The sequence below is a fragment of the Limulus polyphemus genome, unplaced genomic scaffold (assembly GCF_000517525.1).
Source record: "Limulus polyphemus unplaced genomic scaffold, Limulus_polyphemus-2.1.2 Scaffold41, whole genome shotgun sequence".
Taxonomy (NCBI): Eukaryota; Metazoa; Arthropoda; class Merostomata; order Xiphosura; family Limulidae; genus Limulus; species Limulus polyphemus.
Genome location: NW_013665651.1, coordinates 1,466,880 through 1,488,738, shown reverse-complemented (window position 1 = coordinate 1,488,738; position 21,859 = coordinate 1,466,880). Strand labels below are relative to the sequence as shown.

The 21,859-nt window shown below is 31.1% G+C and overlaps 1 protein-coding gene across 1 annotated transcript in view; it reads left to right on the top strand.

Annotated features, from left to right (window-relative positions):
- LOC106461876 (AT-rich interactive domain-containing protein 4A-like) overlaps window positions 1-21,859 on the top strand; it is a 43,659-nt gene that overhangs the window by 12,755 nt on the left and 9,045 nt on the right. Inside the window, 12 exon segments of the mRNA XM_013921745.2 lie at window positions 2,990-3,214; window positions 3,359-3,441; window positions 3,863-3,981; window positions 5,099-5,171; window positions 5,626-5,720; window positions 7,258-7,355; window positions 9,860-10,037; window positions 10,752-11,297; window positions 13,335-13,399; window positions 16,699-16,872; window positions 17,279-17,369; window positions 17,883-20,865. Coding sequence (XP_013777199.2) covers window positions 2,990-3,214; window positions 3,359-3,441; window positions 3,863-3,981; window positions 5,099-5,171; window positions 5,626-5,720; window positions 7,258-7,355; window positions 9,860-10,037; window positions 10,752-11,297; window positions 13,335-13,399; window positions 16,699-16,872; window positions 17,279-17,369; window positions 17,883-20,865 — 4,730 coding nt within the window.

Genomic DNA, 21,859 nt, shown 5'->3' with positions numbered 1-21,859 from the left:
ATTTAAAATGCTAGAAACCTGGTTTCAATACCTATGGGGAGCAAAGCATGAAAGCCTATTGTATAGCTTTGTGCCTAACTTCAAACAAACAATCTCCCAGCTGTACTCCCATTCTGATCCTGACCTGCTTGCTTTCGGGGGTCACATTCCTATTTTTTTTCCCTGATCTCTTCCCTGTCATGCTAACTGGGTGGGTTCGTCAACTTGTTAGACTGGTTTATTCAGACTTATCCATGGAAGGTTGCTGTCTCCACAATATTTCTTCTCATAGAATTTGTCATATCACCATGTTTTTGGCTGCTTGTCTTCCCTGTCCCTTGGAGGAGATTGGCAAGATCTGGCTGTATTTTCCACAGGTGGATATTGTCTCCCTCCCATGTCAATTTACACATGTTCATTCACCTCTGAATGTGGTAAGTGTTATCACTTACTTTCATTTATGTTTATATTTTCAGCAACCCTCGTTTCTACCACTGATAATGGGGTCCCACTCTGTGGTGGGTGTTGCTTGTCTCAAACCAACACTATTTACTGATTGTGCTATAATGCTCACTGTAGAGATTGGGTGTTCTGCAAGATCATTGGTGGCATACTCAGTGGTATATTTGTTTCTAGATATCAGTAAGTTTCACTCAATGGTGGACCATCACTCATGGACTTCCTGAGTAAAGCAGAAGGGGATTTCTGCCCATCCCTGCTGACCCTTTGATTAACTATACTTGGGTCGATCTGCTTTTCAGAATAGAGAATTGTGGGCACCCATTGAACTTTCTCTGGTATTATGTTCTTCCATACTTCCCACCATGTTTATTCCCCCCTCTTTTTTTTTGTTCCAGTGGAGCACAGGAGTCCTTCCCAGTTCCTATTCACTGGAGTGGTGAATCATGGAGGCTTCCTCCTGAGTGAGTTTAGAAATTTAATTTACCATACATACTCATGATTATACATTCAGTGAGAAGAGGGAAAAGCTGATGGGGAATATAGACTGGTGCACTGAGCATGAAAATTTTTTAGCAATGCTTAGAGGGCAGATATAAGATGGAGATAGCTTTGTTTGAGAAGTGGTAATTACCTATGGGAAATACATTTTCATTGTAAGAAAAAATGTCAAATTTAGGTAGACTAACAGAATTATGTAGTTTAAAATGAGCAATTATGAATGATTATAAACATGGACTTAAGAGAAGGAGGCATAGGTAAACAAGTATTTTCAAAAGAGGAAGAGATGAGCGGAGCCACTGTGGCTGGTTTGTTAAATATAATGATATCTCAGCAAATAGAAAAGATAGGAGGTTCTTATTTTATATGCTAGCTTGTCGGTATTGGTAATTTGATTTTCTAATTCATTAAAAACTCTTGATTTTACAACTTATGATGCCCACACTGCAATCTGACCAAAAGCAGAAGAATATGTATCATGTGACACATAAAAAATCAATATTTAGCCATTTTTTTAATATTTACTTTTGGAACTAAGAAATTAAATAATGAACAATACTAAGATTGAACTAGAAACTACAATTTGATTCCGAATTTATGGACATTCATAAAATAGTAGTTTGATAAAATTTGGAATGCAAGTCTACAAAACATGACGACATGGGCTCTGACCCCTTCCCCTATGGAAAGAGATAATGATAATATGGGTAGATAGATAAAATTATAGTGTAAATTTAAAAAAATATGTTAAAGTAATTCAGTCAACTTTTATTCAGCTACTGAATATTATAAATCATAAAAAGAATAGCAACAATCAAACAAGCACATGAAAAGAAGATATTTAAGTTTTAAAAAGTGCTTATACAAATTCATTTAAAGGACTGCTAACTGTCAAGAATTATATTTAATTTTTGAAAAATTATTTAAGCTAAAACAATAGTCTTAACAGCTGAAATCAAACCTAATAAATAATTTTTAAATTTAAGTTTTTAGTGAGTTCTTTTCTCCTATTTTTTAAGGTATAGTATTCTATATTTTTACTTCTTCATGACTTATTGATTTGTTTTTTAATAGTGATATGTGTAAATTTGTGTTAATTCTTGTATCATAACTTTGAATTTCTTTATTTTTGAAAATATGTTATAATTGAGATATACTGATTATTTTAATTTTATAATATACATAAAATTACCTGCCTCCCATGGCTCAGCAGTACGTCTGAAGGCTTGCAACACTAAAAAACCAGGTTTTGGTACCTGTGGTGGGCACAGCACAGATAACCCTTTGTGTAGCTTTGTGCTTAACAACAAACAATAAAACATAAAGTTGCCCTCTAAGTATTGGTTTATTTAATAAATATTTAATAATTTTATTTTATGAAACAAATGATAAATAGAAACTCAAAACTGTAAACCCAGAACTACTTCCATAATTATTTTTGTTGTAAATACACTAAGGAAATAATTTTATGTTCAGAAGAGCTTCCCTTACGAGTATTAATGTATATTAAACGTGTATGAATAAGGTCACAATATGAAGTTATCATACATTCCATATTAAATAATTTATTTATTACACCTATATATTTTATATTTATGACAAAACTACTAAGGCTATCTTCCACCATCCCTAGTTTTGAACTACTGACCAGAGGGAAGGCAGCAACATTCTACCCTCGCCATCCATTCTAAGAGATTGACTGTCATTCTTGTAACCAGTAAACAAAAGTCAACTATTTTCAGTTTGAGCAATATCAGTGTAATCACTTATTTTATCAAGCTATACATCCATATAATTAAAACTGCTTAAATCAGTGACTACCAGAAAAGAATGAATTACATTTTTTTAGATCATTTTCATTACATTAAGGAGTGTCATTAGTTTGAAAGTATGGATGCTTTATGTTTGAGTTTCTATTTATGTTTAGAGAACTGTAGTATAAATTTGAAGATCTCAACTTTTCAATGCCTCATTTATTCATATGTCACAATTTTATTTAGTTGTAAAATTAACAATTTGTAAAATGTTTTCTTTCTTTTAAAACATATAGAGAAGACCTAAGTAGTGATGAAGAGTCACCACCCAGAAAAGTACAAAAACCAAAACTGAAAGATAAAGACCCTGACCTAGGAAAAGTGGTGAGGATAGACATGGGAGATAGAAGGAAAAAAGATAGTTGGTTTCCGGGACTGATTGTAGCACCTTCAGCACAAGATAGTTTGAAAATTAACACCAAAGAAGAATACCTTATTAGGTCTTTTAGAGATGGAAAATAGTGAGTATTGCTATTTTAAACACAAATATAATTTTTTATGTATGTGTTTATGTGTTTATAAATTATTTTTAAAACATTGTATTATATATATATTATATATATTAATTGTAATGTATTAATCAATAGGGTAATTGTCTATTTTAGCTACCAATCTTCTAAGAAGGATGTTAAAGAATTTCAGCAGGATATTAACATATCTAAAATTGAAAACACTTCCCTTAAAGCAGGTAAATAATCTGTTTAACTTGTCAACATATAGTATGACTTTTCATTTTATCCTTTCATCTAAACTAAGGGGTAAAAAAATTAAGACATAATGAATTTTTTAAGTAGCATTTGAAAAATAATAGTTCTTGTTTGTAATAAAAATCAAAAGATCAAATTAAGTGCATACCAACACTTTTTTGATGGATTTTATTTTAAAAAAATAATAATTTAGCTACATTAAAGAATATTTTATCTACTTGTGAATGTTTTTGCATTAGTGATTACATATTTGTTTTATTTTTAAAAATAAATATTTTGGAATTAAAGTAAACATGTTTTGTCAAATAATTAGAAATTAAGTACAGTAATAAAAAGTTAATTTCAATTCATACAAATACATCGTATAGAATTATTGAAAATAACAAGGTTATTTTTCATCAGCTGTAGAGAAAGCTTTCCAGTTTATTCAGAATGAAACTCTTCCACCTCAGTGGGATTGGGATGTTTTGGGTTTGAATTCCACCTCGGCTGAGGAGGATGACAACGAATTAGAATCTGAGGTAAGTACTAATTTGGTGGACTTACAGGTTAGGTGTAAACACCAGGCATTTCAACTTTTATACTCGTAATGGAAAAATACTTTATCTCATTCATTCATTCATTGCATGTTTCCTGATTTATTAATATTGATTTTTGGAATACTCAGTTAAAAAAGAGATTTGCAATCGCAATTTTTTTTTCTAATATGTGTAAGTAATACGACATCTAACACGAAAATCTAACGAGATGACATGAGCACCTTCAACCTTGTAGTCTATCCAAAAACTGATATGTAAATACTGAACACAATGATATGCTAAATAGGAAGGTTATTTACTACCTGCAAAATATTTATACAGAAATAATTACTATTTTTTCATTATTGTGATGCTAGCATGTACTGTTTATAGATAAGAAATTGTTGATAGATGATAATACAAGATTAGTGTTTGTGGATCAGTTTTCACTAGATGATACAGAACGTTTTTGAAAATGTATTTTTTAGGTTCTGTTCATTGATACCTTAAATCAAATAGCAGTTTGCACATTCATTGAGTGATTCTTCAAGTTTTGATTTAAAACCACTGCTTTTTAAAATATTAACTGTTTTTAAATGTGTCAAAGAATACACTTAGCTGGAAAACCCAAAAGTCTATAAAATGTGTATAGTGTCTAGCCTTTATTTTTTTAGTAATTATTGGTACATGTTAAAAGATATGTTTTCATATCAATCAAAGGGAATTCTTTTGAAGATGTGGCTAAAATAATAACTGTTTAAAATTTTTAAAGTTAAATAAATTATGTATGCTTATTTAATAACTTAAGCATAAATGAACGTATTTGTACTCAAATTCCAAATTTTACTGTAAGAGTAGTTATTACTAATAAGGAAAAATGAACTAAATTGCAGTTTGAATGCAAGTTTTAGTAAGAATACTGACAAATATAACGGGTAATTATAGAGATCCTTTATGGACTTTTTCAACTATTTGCTATTCGATGTAATTTAAATGGCTCTAAACTAATTTTGTTGTTCAGCTTGATTTTATATATTGAATAATATTTGAGTAAAATTTGTTCATTAGCTAGGAACTTGCAGAAAAAAAAAATTGACTTTTTATTTTCTGAAACCTGTAGTCTTCTGATGATGAGCCAAGTGAAGAAAAAGATCATTTTGTTGCTCAGCTTTACAAGTTTATGGATGACAGAGGTAAATGTTCAATCAGTTTGTAGAAAGTAGTCAATTTTGATACTTTTTTTTGTAACATTATAAATACATTTACAATATTTCACTTAAGTAAAAAAAATATTAAGATACAACTATAACACCAGTACTCCCATTGAAGCTTGTGTACTTAAGATAATTTTTTGTTTGTATAATGGAGGAACGGTTAATTACAGAATCAGTTTTTATATTTTCCATTTATAGTATTCTGTTTTCTATGTTTGTTTACTTTTTTTATTAATAGAGTTACACTGAAATATTTGATATTGTTAAAATTCACCTGTGAAAAGGATCTTAGTGTATTTTTGCATTTATTATTCTTTGATTTAATTTGCCAGATTTATGTGTTATGTTTGTCAAACTGTAATGTTTTGAAGATAGTTTTGGATATATATTGGAATATTTGTATTATTTGTTTGAATAGTTTTTTTAATTCTAGGGACTCCTATCAACATTGCTCCTACTGTAGGCAATAGAGATCTAAACCTTTACAAGCTTTTCAAGACTGTGCACAAACTCGGTGGTTTCAATAAGGTAGGTTAGATTTAAATGTAAAAGCATTTAAGTCTATTTATAATAATGATATTGTATTCACAATGAACCATTTTGTTTAAGATAAAATATGTAAAATATATTATTGATATCATAGGTCATCATAATTTTTAAAAAACATTATATATAACATTTTTCATTTGCAAATTTTGAGACCATGCTTCCTATAATCCTTAAATTATTGACTTGTTTTTTACAGTCTGTTGTCCATATATTGCATTCTATCGAGTAATTTTATGTTTTTGCGTATTGCAACATTCACTGTAAAGAACTGACCAAAACAAGTTGGTTGAAATTGCTCATTTTATACATAAGATATATAAAAAACTCTAGCAATAATTAACTGCAATATTGACATTATTGCTGTGTTAAATTTTTTCATGTAGTAACTCATCTGTACTTAACTCTTTGCCTCTGAGCAACCAATATATTGGCACACTTGTTTTCCTACTTGAACTAGCTGCCAATATATTGGCTTGTAGGTCTTGTTCCGTTTTACGATCAATCCCACATTTTGCATGCCTTATATATATTCAACATAAAACTAGAACTACTTCTGTTAACAAAATATCTTTAACCTGAGCACCAATTTTATAGAAACAAGACACGTTTTCAGTGATTTATGTGAGTGTTTTGAACCCCTATTTCAAAACAAAGTAAATGGTCACACCCACTGCTTCAGATGCGCCTCGTCACTTTACTCCTAAGCAAGCTAGGAAGTTATTTGAGGAACTTCTGAGCCAGGAAAATGATTTTATTCCCACTGATTTTGATGATGATGATTTTGAAAGTGACAAATTTGATTTGGATAGATCTGGTGAAAGTGAGAGAAAGGAGAGTCCTGTGGCAGGCCCTTCGGATGTGAGTACAGGTAAAGGCAAGGGAAAGACCAGTGGTGCTACTATGAGGAAAGGAAAAGCAGAGTCTGGATCTAGACCACCTGACAAGATGAAGAGGACAGTTGTAGAAACAGGAGGGGATTGTGAGAATGGTAAAGATGTAATAGCATAAAGAGTATTTAAAGATGAGAGACTGATGCAAACTTTTCATTCTGTGAGCCACAAAATGTGAAGCTGGATTTGGATGAAAGCCTTTCACTACTGGATTTCCTCAAAGCTTTTCTTAATGAAGAAAATGTGGTCACTTTCTTGCAGCCATTTTTGCTCTGTCCAAAACCTGTATTTGCTCCAGAGATAAAGCATTAAGGACCTTGCAATCAATAAAGTGATAGATTCACAAGCAGATTGATTGCATAAATAGTTTAGAAAAATGTGTTTAAAAAGCTGATATATACATTTTGACCTCACTGGTTTTCCAGGGTGAGGTTTAGCATATAGTTTTGTGGCAACTATGACATCATGATATATTGAGTTAAAAAATGTATCCTTAAAATTGATAAGTACAACTATATGTGTGTATTGCAAATAGTTTTGTGAGTATTCAAAGTGAAATCTAAGTAAGAAGTATTATATATTTTACTTGTAATTTAATGTTTGTTTTTATTTATGTTGTAATATAGGTGAGCAGTCAAAACATGTGGAAAATAGTCCTAAGTAAGATGGGGCTTCCTCCTTCAGTTCATGCTACTCCAAATCAAATGAGATCTGCATACAAAAGGTAACAAGTTATCCAAAGGAATTTTCAATCAGAATATTAGCATTCCTTATACAATTTGTCAAAGTATATTTTAAAGGAAAAAGTGATTGTGGTTGAATTAATTTGTCTAATAACATTAATATTGAGGTTTATAAGAAAAATACTTTTTTTATTTTGTTTGTTGTTGTGTGGTATTTTATGTACAATTGTTATGGTAGGAATGCCTTTTAATAGCTGATGAAGCATGATATAATTAATTAGATTTGTCATAAGATATTATGTTAAGCCTGTTATGTTTTTTAACACTACATTCCTAATCTAGTCCCTTATGGATTTTCAAGAATCAGAAGGGTGTATAATAATAGTATTTCAGTCACACTATTTTCATCATGTCCTTCGACGACAAAATATTTCCCTCAATCCAGAGCTCATCAGGCTGGTGAGATATAACAAACACAGTAGTGGATATGACAAATATAGTGTCACTGAAATACTATTATTATACATTCTTCTAATTCTTGGAAATCTGTAAGGGACTAGATTAGGAATATAGTGTTAAAAAATATAATAAGCCTAAAATAATGTGTTATGACAAATATAATTAATTATGTCATGCTTTGCAAGCTTCCACAAGGCATTCATGCCATTACAATTGTTGTTGTAACAAATGGATTATATAAATAGTATTCCAACTACTACAGAGTTCATTATATATAAGCTGACCTGAAGAGCAATGGATTGAGCAAAGTACATTTTCAGCACTGAATATGACAAATATAGTGTGGTTGAAATACTATTATTATACACTCTTCTAATTCTTGAAAATCTGTAAGGGACTGGATGAGGTATTTTAAATACTTAATTTTGGCTGTACTATTTCAGAAGTTGTCCAGCAGAGGATGCATTTTTGTCTGTGCTTAATGACACTGAATGGATCTGTATATACTCGTGTAATAGTCGGCCCATGATTTTTTTACCAAAAAAGTCTTAATTTTTTATATATCTCATGTAAAAGTTGACCTAGTTTTCCCACAACCTAAGAAAGCAATTGCCCACCCCAGGCCAAGTCACACTTTATTCCAAAAACTCGTGAAACAAACAAAAACACTTAACTCTACCAACACATATTCAGTCCCAGGGACTGACCATGTAACCATTTTTACTTGTATATAGTTTTAAAACTATAACTAGAATGACTTCAAATTGTAACATGAAACTACATTTGTTTATCAGATAGCTTTAAACTCATAATAGTCCACATATATTTCTCTGCTAAATGTCTGTTTGCACAATCATTAAATTGTAATTTTAAAGAATTAATGTACTCTAAGGTAAGGGTGCCAATATTACTGGTAGATAGATATGTCACATGTTTATCTGAAAAATTGATTATTCTGTTATTAAGATAATATATCAGTTTTCATGTTTACTGTTTTTGTAAATAAAAATAAAAATTGCTTTTTCGTTGTTTATTGACTTTTATATCAATTGTGGTTTTGTTTTATGTTTTGTAGACTGTTACTGAGCATGCATTTCAACCTCTCGAAAGTATTATTCATGTAAAAATCAATCCCTAACTTGTAGCTTAAAACATTGGTCACAAAAATTTGACTATTACACACGTATATATTGTATTTTAGTTGCTAAAAACATAAAAATAGAGAATTACAATAACGTTTTTAATTCTATGCTCTGTCTATCCTACTTATATTGCAGTTGAAGTAACTTGACAGAGAATGAGTTCGACATATTTTTAATAGATTTATATGTATATACTTGATACTTTGCAGAACTGGCCAAGGCATCTCTCATATTTATAAAGAGAATGACATGTCCCATTACCTAGGAAAATTATTATTCATACAGCTTCTTTGAGTAATTAACAATTCAAATGTAGATGGAGAATCAGTACTTTTTTTTTAAAGCATACTTTGTTTAACTAATGAGCTGGTATTTCTCATTCTCTAAGTTTGTTTTAACAATTTGACCTAACAAGATGGCCTTTATGAGATATTCTCTCTGAAGTTAATGGACTCCTAATGGTTCAGTGGTAAGCTTTAGTTCTTATAACTATAAATTTGGAGTTTGATTCCCAATTATGGGCATAGCACAGATGAGTCATTGTGCAGTTTTGTACTCAACAGTAAATATGTAAAAACTTAAATTCCCATGATTCTCTGTTCCCAGTTTTATTAATTTATGTGCATAATAGATAATCACTTATGTTTGATTGAGATAATTGGCAAAGAAAATGAAATTTTATGGCTTAATTATCTTGGTATTGTTATGTATCAAGAACAAAAAATAGTTTGGGAAGATTATGGATTGTTAATTTGCTCAAAACTTTATTTCAAATTCAGAAGTAGCGTAACTGAATATACAGTAACCAGTTTGTTTTTATTTGCATATTTTCTTGATATAAAAAAGGTGGTCATTTTACATCGTAGCGAGTCGCTTATAAAGTAAAAATTAAAAATAGATTTTCCAAAAGCATTTATCGTGGGTTTTTATTTTATTATGCAAAGGTTCCTTCATAGTTTTGAAGACTTTAACCGCAAGTTAGGCTGCACAATGGTTACGACTTCCAGGTCAAGTCGAGTGCGACATCGCTCTGAGAGACACCGCATATTTATTCATCCTAAGGATAGAGAAGTGTCAGAGTTAAAAGCCACAGGGAAAGAAACTCTTGGAAAGTCAGAGAAGGTGGTGATAGATTTTTTTTTACTAAATGTCAAGAAAAGTTCTATGTATAGAAATGGAATAAATATAAATACTGAGCTTAAGCTGTATGTTGTTGGTTTGTTTAAATGTTGAGTATAATGGTGAATAAACTTACTTATTGAAACATTTTTTGTAGTCATCGTTATTAGTTCTAAATCCATGGTGTTAATTTACTGAAGGTCATGCTATGTGTTAACTCTTCTTATTCTCTCTCTCTTTTTTTTATAAAGTTTTTCTGGTAATCCTAACATTTTGATAGATTTAAGAATATTTGATATAAAAATTATACATTGGCTTTTTCATTATTTGCAATAAAATGAAATATATGAGTTTTGCACAAGATAATTAAAACTTATTTAATATTAGACAAAATATAACCTTGACAATAGAAAAAAGATTGTTTTTATTTTCTCCAATTTTTTGTTAAATGAATATTTATGGACAAGCTCAAATTTATCAGTATTAGCTCATATCTTGAATTTGTTTTGTATATATAATCTTTCTTGGTGTTAATAATCATATTATCGAAAATTTATTTATTTATGACACTTTCTTATTATACATTATTAAAGCCAATTTTTCAACAATATTCAGCATTGTTTCAAAGTTTTGATAAATAATAATTTATTTTTTAAGGACTTTTCTCTGTTTCTTATTGTTTAGTTAACATTATTTTTTAAATAAATTATTCATCAGCAAAAGAAAAGGGAATTTAAGGAAGAAGAAAATCAGAATGAAGAAATTGAAAAGGGAAGACTTTCTCGTTCACAAACACTCGCTAAGGATGAAGATCTGAGCAACGATAATGAAAAACAGCCAGTGAAAGAAGATCGTAGGCCTCGAACAAGGGAAGAAGCCAAAAGAGAAAAATCAGCAAGCCCTAACAAACAAGAAACACTTTTTTCACCCAAGGCAGAGAAAAGGGAGAAGGATAATGTGAAAAAGAGTGATGGTAAAAGAGATACGTTGGTGAGTGAGAATGATACTAAAGAAGAAAGGTCCAGTGTAAAAGAAGAAAAACAGTTGAAAGACGTAAAAAATGAAAAATCTGTTAAACTTATGAAGCAAGATGAAAAAAACCTTAAACAAATAAAAGTTGAAAAACTTACAAAGTCAAAAAGGGACAACAAAAACCTGAAAGAAGAAAAGGTTGAAGAAAAGGAAGACAAGTTTCTGAAAGAGAAAATAACTAAAGGAAAGAGGAAAGTGACGGAAAAAAGAAATGATTTGCTTCAGAAAGTGGTGAGTCAGTAATGAAGCTCCTTTTTTTTTTCTTACCCCCTCACCACCATTGGACTGTCACCATTGGTTGTCACCCTTAAGATAGTAGTGCTTAGTAGTGTTGAAAAGAACACGTCGTTGTTAAATAAAGTCAGGAATTATAGGATTTAATGGTATCAAAGTTTTTTACTACTAACAAGTGAAGTATCAGAAGTTAGGGATTACTTTGATTGTTCTAATTGGTACTTGTTCCGAGGGATAGAAAACATCTACACTTTTATATTTAGTTAAGCTATACCACCATTTCTGGTTACTTTTCAAGGAGTTTGTCTTACCAGTTGCATTTCCGTGATGATTATTTACTAATTTTATAATCCTGAAGAGAGGTGTATTGTGTTAATTTTCTGTTGGTTTTAGGATAACTAAAAGCATTAAAGTACATATAATTTCTAAACTTTTTTTTCCCATCATCTACTTATTCCCACTCAGAGTTTTTTGGCTAATTTTCTTAACAATTGATTGATTTAGGTTCATTCAAGATAAATGTATAGGGTTTTATGCTATTTTAATAATGTGACTCTAGTTAAAGAAAAATAGAAAGTGTAAAGGTAAACCACTAAAGCTTTTTGTTTAACTTATGTATTTGTCACATTGTTGAATGCTATTGAGCAAATATTCTACAGAAATGTTTTTCTTAGTATTTTAGTTGAAAATTTTTTAAAATTTAATTTAAGTCAATCAGTTTTAATAATTATCAATGACTAAAACCATTTGAACAAAATATGAATAATTAATTTTTTCAAAAGACAAACAAGTTGTCAACACGGAAAATATTTTCACTCAGGTCAATCACATTGGTTATCTTTCTGTGAAATTCAAAATGATTTCTTGATAATAGTTAACATTAACTTTGATCAAAGCAAGCTACCCATATAGATCAGAACTTAAACTAATCTAGAAATTATTATACCTATTTTAATATATTGTTCTAACTAGGAATATATAGTGTCATGAAACAGAAACTTATAATGATTTGCAGCCATTGGTCCATCAGGTGGGTACACCTATTGTTAGCATTATTTTCAGTGATAATATCAAAAATATACATTTTGATCAGCATAGGAGAGGAGATTGAAGTTAGTCCTAAATCCTCATATTAAGTTATTTTCTTTATTACAAATACAACAAAAATTAATTTGTGCTGAACAGGTTAAAACGTATTAATGAAATTTAATACATTGTTCTAACTAGGATTGTATAGTGTCATAAAATAAAAACCTCATAATGATTAAAATGCATTGATTCATCAGGTGGATGCCCTTGCTATTAGTGTTATTTTCTATGATAATCTTGGTAATATCTCATAATGTTTGGCCAACTTAGGAGGTTGAAGCTAGTTCTAAGTATACTTACTAAGCAATGTTCTTCATTACAAAAACAACAAAAAATTGATTTGTATTAATTTGATATATTAGTAAATATTGTAGTTAGGATTCTACTTAAGTGTGAGTTAATTTTTACCTTAAATGTACGTGAATCATCCATGGAACAATGTTAAATTTAAAGTTAGACAATGCAGAAACAGTTAATGTTGAAATTGTTTTCAGAAAGATGAATTTTGTCTGATCTAAAAAAAAGTGTAGTTTTTTTCTTTTTTATTGTGTTTATTATGATTTGTGCACAACATCAGTGTCTTGTCACTGTAATGTTTGAAAGCTAAAGTCTGTAAAGCAGTAAATGTTACGATTCTTTGTTACAATATTCACAAAATTTATAAAGGATTTACTAATTATCAATAACTTCTGATCATAAGTAAGCTAGCTATGTAAATAACAATCAAAATAATTTGAGAAATAAATCACAAGTTAATGAAGACAACCTGGTATAGGAAATTGATGAGAAATTAAAACATACAATGATTAGAATATTAAATCATTAGTTTGGTATCCTTATTATTTACAATATCTTTGTTTACATTAGGGTCTTTAGTCTTTACAGGCTCATGTTACCTAGATTGTTAAGAATGGTACAATTTTTATGTATCTTTTAACTGTGCAGGCTAAGAAGCAGTTAGAAAAACCTAAAGTTGTTGAAGATGACAAGCCACATCAGCTTGAAGATGAGTAAGTGTGATATTGCTATGATAGGGTTAAACAGGATTTAAGCTGACATTTTAAATTCTGTAGCTAATCCAGGTGCCAAACTTGTTGTGAAACAGTATACTGTAGAGTATTATGGATGTTATTTGTCACATAATACTTTTCATTTATATTGTATTGCCTGCTACATATTGCATCACATCATGCCATTCACAGATTGTCTTTGTACAAAGAATCAAAGTAAGTTACAGCAGATATTCAGGACTTATAAATACAGTATAGTAAAGTATTATAGGTACTAGCTATCTTCTTTTAACAGAGTTAGTCATTTGGAAAACGTACTGTAAAAAAGACAAATGCAAATTTCATTGGTGTGATGCAATTTGTTGTAGTGTGTATTATGTGCAGTCAATTACTGCACAATATTTAGTTTAGCTTCCCCAATGTGTTGCAAACCCTAATCATGAGACTAATGCATATACACTTAATATAAATTATACTTATTTTAAACATTTAATGCTATAAAAAGAAATTATATAAGTCTGTAACAATTCTTATGAAGCATATTATCTTTCCTTCATTTACTTTGAGCAGTTTTCTATTTCTTTTTATTTTATTAAATGACACAACTATTTTTTCTTCATATACAACTCTAAGTCATCTATCCATTTTTATCCTCCATCACGCTCTGCTTAACATAAAAATGGAGCAAAGAAAATACCATTCACAACAGTATGGAAGGATATGTAATCATATGTTTCTCTACATTCTGTGGTGACCAAGAGAAATAGTTCTTTAAGTGTGCATGTGCTAATTTGTTATATTATTCACTTGCAAAATAACTAAAACTAATAATGTAATGGTAAGTGTTAACAAAGGTAAGCTTTGTGAATAAAGATATGAAACTGTATTAAATCTATTAGATGTTGTATAAAATGATACAAGAACCAAAATTTTCTAATTAATTTCTTGTGGAGAGAGTTTTGTTTTTATCAAAAATTTTTATTATATGTTTCAAGGGTAGATTACAGAAAACTGAGAGTTTTAAAGTTCTGTACATTAATATGTAAAAGTAGTTATATTTGTTAATGCCAAGTCTTAACTCGTGTGTTTGTGCATCTAGAATTTAATATTATCTAAATCTTCAATTACATTTTCTAGGACTTATAGTACTACCTTATGTAGTACAGTTGATATATTGTTATACATTCTTCTTTACTTTCAATCATCATGGTCAGGTGATAAGGGTATTTGACACTATGTGGGTCGCGAGTTAAAATCCCCATCCCTACAAACATGCTTGCCCCTTCAGCTGTGGGGGCATTATAATATGATGGTCAATCCCACTGTTTGTTGGGAAAAGAGTAGCCCAAGAGTTGGCGGTTGGTGATGATGACTAGCTGCCTTCTCACTCTCTAGTCTTTTTCACGCTAAATTAGGGCTGACTAGTGCAGATAGCCCTCGTGTAGCTTTGCGTGAAATTCAAAACAAACTCTCAATCATAAGTTTATAGAATTAATAATGTAATCTCATCCCATTTAGGGACAAGAATATTATCTTGCTAGTTTGCCAGTTCTTCTGAATTACGAGTAAAATTAATTAACAATGAATTTCTGAGTCAACTGGACAAATTGTGTAATTTTTTTTATTGAAGTGGGGTCTACATGAGATCTGGAAATCCAGAAGAGTTGGAATATAATATAGAGATTTGTAGGGCTTGATTTAAAGAGTTTTTTTTTGCTGTGAATTTTTTTCTGTTTTTATAGTGGTTGTCTGTATCCCCAAAGACAACCACTCACCACTCTGGTCATGGTTGTACTTGTCTTCCAACAACTCTGAATGTACCCAGTTTGGAGGCAGAGTTACTTCTCTTTGCCATTTTCTCTAGCACCAACAAAAATTCTGCTTTAGCCTTTTTTACAGCTAATTTTCTTGCAGTTGTTTTCTCATCATGATTGCATTTGTGTCTGCTGCAAGTAAGCTTTGTATCTAATGCTTCTGACATCTGTCCTCCGAGGGCAGACTGCAGGCTCACACTGTTAAAAATCAGGTTTCAATACTTTGTGGTGGGCATAGCATAGATAACCCAATGTGTAGCTTTGTGCTTAACAACAAACAAAAGAACAAAAACAAAGTTCTCTGAGATATGGATGATCTTGACAGAAAACCTGCTGGTTGTCTTTACAGTTCCTGATGATTTCTGGGTTCACAAGAATCTCTATAGATGTTGTATTACAATAACACCCTGACCTCGGGCAAAGCTTAGTAAAAATTGTCTCCATGTACTAAAAATGAAAATCATTGTATCCACTCCAATTCTTTTCAGTTTTTGGGTTGATGAACACTGTTGTATTCCTCATCAGATAGTGCATGTTTCATAAAATTTGCAAGAGAGTTGAAGAAATATCAGATGTGGACCAACCAGAGGTGGAATATCATACATGGCCTGGTTAACTCAGAGAGTAATTGTTGAAAAAAGTAAACAAATAATATTAATAATAAATATACTTAGTATCAAAATAAATAAATAAAAAAAATCTACACCCTAATTATTTCAATCACTTAAATAAAATTGATAACAATTATACTTCACCAACTTAATATGGTTAATATGGACTTTGATAATATAGATCAGGGTTTCCCAACCTGGGTGGTACTGCCCCATAGTGGGCATATTTAAAATTCAGGGGAGCAGTAAACTTTGCAAGGATGGCAGACGATGGACAGAAAAGTTTGAGGGTTTCAAAGTTATAGTTGTTAAATTAAACCATAAGAAATAAAAGCTTTTCTTTCAAAACATTTAAGCAAATATCATTGTGTGAGTGTGTTTGTGGCAAGCATTGCCCACCCCAATACTTCTCGTCTATTTGTTGATCATATCTCTTTTGGCACCACTTTTGATACTTGTATTAAAAATTTATTACAAGGGGCCATGAGCACTCATTGTTTGCTGAATGGGGTGCTGTGGCAAAAAATGTTGGGAAACAGTGATATAGATAGTGTCTTTAACTTCTTCTATATTTCGTATCACAGTTGGCTTGATGAGCACTGACTGGTATTGGGTGAAAGGGCTCATTGACATTAGATATAGCAGATATTGTGTGGTTGCCACATTGTTATACATTCTTCTTGACTTTCAATCATAAGTTCTTAGAATATTATAGTCTACTGTTTGTGGCTCAGTAAGTGGATCAGTAGGCTGTGTTGTGAGGTATTTGTTTCAATGACTTATTTTTGAGTTATAATTTCTCAACTTTTTATATTTGTCAATATTTTGAGATACAAATAACATCAAGGTAACAGCATGTTAACTTGTTTACTAGAAACGATAATGCACAAGGTAAAAAACTGGAAGGAAGACTTGAGCTAGGAGACAGAGTGAAAGTGAAATATGGATCTGGAAAACAACAAAAAATATATGAAGCCAAGATAACAAAAATAGAAACTGATGCAGGAGAAAAGCAGTATTCTGTACATTACACTGGCTGGAATGTAAGGTAGGAACAGTGATTTAGTTTTAGTTTTTCTGCTAGTTGATTCTTCAGAAACTGAACCTTCAGTAGAAGGTATTTAGAAAATGTTTCATTCTGTACTTAGTTTAAGATAATATTTTTCAAAGCACAAATATTAGAAAAATGGTCTATTTGAAGTTGTAATATACAATAACTTATATTCACAACACTTCTACTGACACTTGGTTAAAGGGTTACATTTACTTTCAAAAATGATTATTATCATTGATAGTTTTGGTACTGCAGAGAAACCACCTAATTTTTTTTTTGATATTTTTTAAACATTCATAATGAAATTTTCTTTACAGTACTGTTTCCACATATATATTCATATATCTCTTGGTGCTTAATGAATGTCAGGTGCGTGTTATTAAAAACTGTTGTATTTCAGATATGATGAATGGGTAAAAAGAAGAAGAATCATAGAAAAAATAACAGAGAAAATTACCACATCTAAAGTAAAGAAGGCAAATCAATTGAAGGTATAATTGGTAATTTTGTTAGTTAAACAGAAATTTGTTGCTATGTGGTAACACTTTTTTGCTTTCAATTTTCTGAATTTCTTTAAAATAAAATACTGTACTAAGCTGTTGTAATATCTGTCTTTAAACGATGTTTCATGTGCTATGTCAAAGAAAATGTCTTTCTGAACAGTTTCACTTCTCAGGTTCTCAAAATTTTGTGATTCATTAAAAGTAGTCTAATAAAAATCACAGATTGCTTCATACACATTGGAGAGATCTAGTTATAAAGTTGTGAAGTAATCTGTCTTCACAAGTACATTGTGATGTTTATAAATCTTTTAAGGTATTATTATCACAGTTTTTCTCCTGTATTATAGTCTTTTATTTAAATATATTTTCCATTGTAGGAAACACAGAAAATAAGTTTCAAAATCATATAAAGAAATGTTGCAGGTGAGAAGTTCTGTTATTTATTTGAAATTTAGTGGCATATTTGTTATCTGAGAAGACATTCTTTATGGTCAATTATAGGGAGTCCAAGGTGCCAACACACCAGCCACGAGAGGAAGACCCCCAGGATTATCTGTTGCCAGACTTCCATCTCATTCATCCCCTTCTACCTCATCACGAAGGTCTTCCACAAGCTCATCTCCTTCTGTTTCAGGAAGAGGACGATCTACCCGGTCAGACAGAAACAGCCTTTCTGAATCACCCTTTGTTTATGGCCTAACAACAAAACGACAGACGAGACACAGATCTGGGATCTCTGTCACCTCACAGAATGATGTATGTCAAGAAACAGATGAAAGTGATGAAGAAGAATATGCTTCAGAAATTGAAGTTGAAGCACAAGATGATGATCAATTAGAAGAAAGTGTAAAGAAAACTGATGAATTAGAACCTGTGTTTATTGAAGATGAACTATCTCTTTCTGAGGTAAATGAGTCAGATCATAAATGTAAGGTTGAACAAAGTGAAGCCTGTAGTGATTATGAAATAAATGAAAACATATTTCAGGATAGTTCAGAAGAAGACAAAAAAAATATTTCCATAAAGGCTGAAGAAGAATTAGAAATTCAAGAAGATTGTCCTCAAGACAAAAATGAATCATTGAAATCACTTTCCAATGTTAAGATTAAACAAAAAGTTTTGAAAAGACGTTCAAAACTTAGAAAAGAAAAATGTGAGGATGTGGTGACAGATATTTTTGAAAACTATATTAACATAGAAGATTCATCAAGTACTGGAACTCCTGGTACTCCTTCAATCAAGGATGTTGAAGAAGATTGTGATAAAGACTTAACAAAATTCAAGGCAGATGAAGATTGGCAAGATAAAAGTGATTCATCTGATAGCACATGCAATTTGAAAGATAAAGCCAGACAAGAAGAAAAATATTATGCTCTGGCAGTAGAGGAAAATATCGTATTGAAATGTGATAACTTTAGTACAAGTAATAATTGCGAGAATGATGTGATTGCAAATGTGGATGAACAGCAAGATGTTGAGGAGTCCAGTAATATAAATGAAGAACAAGAATATGAAGATTTCAGCCAAGAACCTGATGTTGCAAATGAAGATCTCCCAACATTGATAAATACTGGAAAATCATCCACAGGTGAATCAAATATAATGAAATTATCTCAATCACAACCCTTTGAAATAGAGGAAGGTCGTGTTGAAATAAGAAGTTCTGATAAAGAATGTATGTCTAATTCATCTTCAGATAAAGAGGATTTCACACCATCCAATGTGGATGGAGAATGTGCCTTGCAACTAAAAGGTGATGTGAAAGAAGAGGAAGTTGGTGAAGTAATGAAGTCTGTTTCTGCTATTACATCGGATGTTGTCAAGAGTGATACAGAAGTAACAACTATCAAGAGTGAAGTAAATGATTCTTGGGAACCAATAGAAGAAGTTTTTGAAAAACCTATAAGTGAACAGAAGAATGATATGGAAAAAGAGTACTTGACTGATAGTGGTACCTTAGTTGTTGCAAAAAGCTCTTCTGTAGAAGATGTTATAAATATCTGTTCTAATGAAGTTGAGAAAGATAAAATGGTTTCTGATAACTTCAAGGAGCTGGAAGCTAAGAAAGAAGGAAAGAAGAAAAAATTAAAGGTTTCAAAACTAGGCAGGAAAGATGATGGAACTGATGCTGATGAGGGAAAACCAAAGGAAGGAAAAGGCCGTTCTAAGAAGAAGAAAGTTGAACTTGAAGATTCAGAAGTAGTTGAAGGAAAAGGAAAAATGAAAAAAGGAAAGGATAAGAAGAAGGGAAAGAAAGTAAAGAGTGATGGTGATATTGAATTAGGAGGGGGCAAGCAAGAATACTCACACTCAGAATCTGGTAGAGTCAAGAAAAAAGATGTTGAAGACCCTGAGAAACTCAAGAAAAAAGAAAATGAAACAATGGAAAGTGAGAAAGCAAAACGAAAAGAAAAGAAAAAGAAAACATCCAAAGTTGAAGTTAAAGAGGAAGATACAATGGAATTGGATAAAACTAAAAAGGAAAAGAAAAAATTAAAAAAAAATAAAGATGGTGTAACTCAAAAGAAACCAAAGAAGAAGAAGAAAGGTAAGACTGATAATGATGTTATGGACACAGATGATGAGAAAAATGACAGTGCTGAAACTTCAGTGGATAATGAAAAGATTGGAAGGGCAACAAAAAAAGAAAAGAAGAAAAAGAAAGCTAAAATGAAAGATGCCCCTCCTCCTGAGGAAGAACAAGACACTGTTTATGATGAAGTACTTCAAAAAACAGAGAAATCATTGTTTGAAGAATCGGATATATACATACCAAATATCAAAGATAATGAGGTGGTTGATGACAATACAGAAACTATTGAAGAAGCAGCTTTCCTGCTTTGTGAAGAGAAAGTTCCAGCAAGTCCTGTAGCTGGAGATTCCATGAATCCCAGCTATGAACACCAACCTCAGTCTGTGGTGCCTTCAACAGAAGTTCCAGAGTCATCAAGATCAGAAGACATACATCAGCAGCTAATTTGCTCCCTGACCAGTGCTGCAGCAACAGTCTTGTCATTTTCTAAATCTGTTGCTCGTGCACCCTTATCTGATCCCCCTAACAAACATGATTCAGCTGTACTGGACAATACTCCTCCAACCACTCCAGGCAGCGTTGGGTCTGTTTCGTCTAACTCTCCACCCTATGAACAGGAGGGTTCTTCAGCAGAAAGTGCTCGCTATAGCAGAGATTCAGTGGAAGAAGAGTCTGACAGCTACCAAGGAGATGCAAAAAATATTGAAGTTCCTCTAAATGAAGACTCTTGTTCACGGACTGATAGTATTTGTTCAAATGCAAGTAGTGGTTTCGTAGACAAATCAAAATCTTTATCCTCTACAAGTAAGAAAAACAAGCAGCCAAGTTGTATATCGGAAGATGCATCTCCTGCAAAGAAAAAGAAGAAGAACAATCGCCAGAGTCAAGACTTCATTGATGTTGGTCGAGCTAGTACAAGATCAAGGCATACTTCTTCAAAAGTACTTAGAGGTTAGTTTTAGCTGCTAATACTTTAAATTTCAGAAAACTTTAAAAAAACTTTTCAAGTTTAAGTTTTTTTCTGTATTTTATGTGAAAATAGCTCAGTGTATAAATATGACTTTCAATTTTTTTTTTTACACAACAATTACACGTTTTTTAGAGTGAATTATATTCCATTACAACAACTATTGAGAGTAACAAAAAAACTACATTTTGTTGGTGAAAAATATAAAAAACATTCCTTATATACTTTCTGTAATAGATAGAATATTTAAATGTTAAATAGAATACAATTTTTGAGATATAAGATTTTGTGGAATTACTGTTATAATATTGATGCATTGTGGAAATGTTGTATTTCTCCTATTTTTAATGTCTTCCAGGGTTCCTAATATTTTATTGCCTTTTTTACCATTCTGGTAACACTAATAAAACAAACATGCTCATAGTTGATCTTTACTAACACAAACAGACATATTTCTGTCCTGCACAACAATGATGTGTTTTCTACATATCGATATTTTGTGTTTAACTACTGCAGGTTTTGACCAGTTACAGTCTAGTTAGTAAGATTTTTGATCTTACACAGTGGTTTCTTTGCTAGATGATTTGTTTTTGCATGAAAATCTACATGTTTAATTTTAAAATGGAATGACTAAAAAATGGTTATTGAGCATTATGATGAAGTGTAGGCTATAAAAGTTGATAGTTCAATTAAAAACAAAGTCAGGTGGGACTAACTGGAGAAAGAACTAGAAGCTGTATTAGATGTGGGTGTAAACCAAAAGTGAATTCAACACTTGGAAAATTCATTAAAAAGTGTGATTTACTTAAAAAAAGCAACAAACTTATAAACTATACATCATATCTTTTCAGTTTGCTAAGATATTGTTCATGTAATAAATCAAACACAGTGGCACCCCACCCATATCTTTCCATTTTTGGAAATGCCCCATTATATACACTTACTTCTATATATGACATGAATAACCAATCAGAAGCT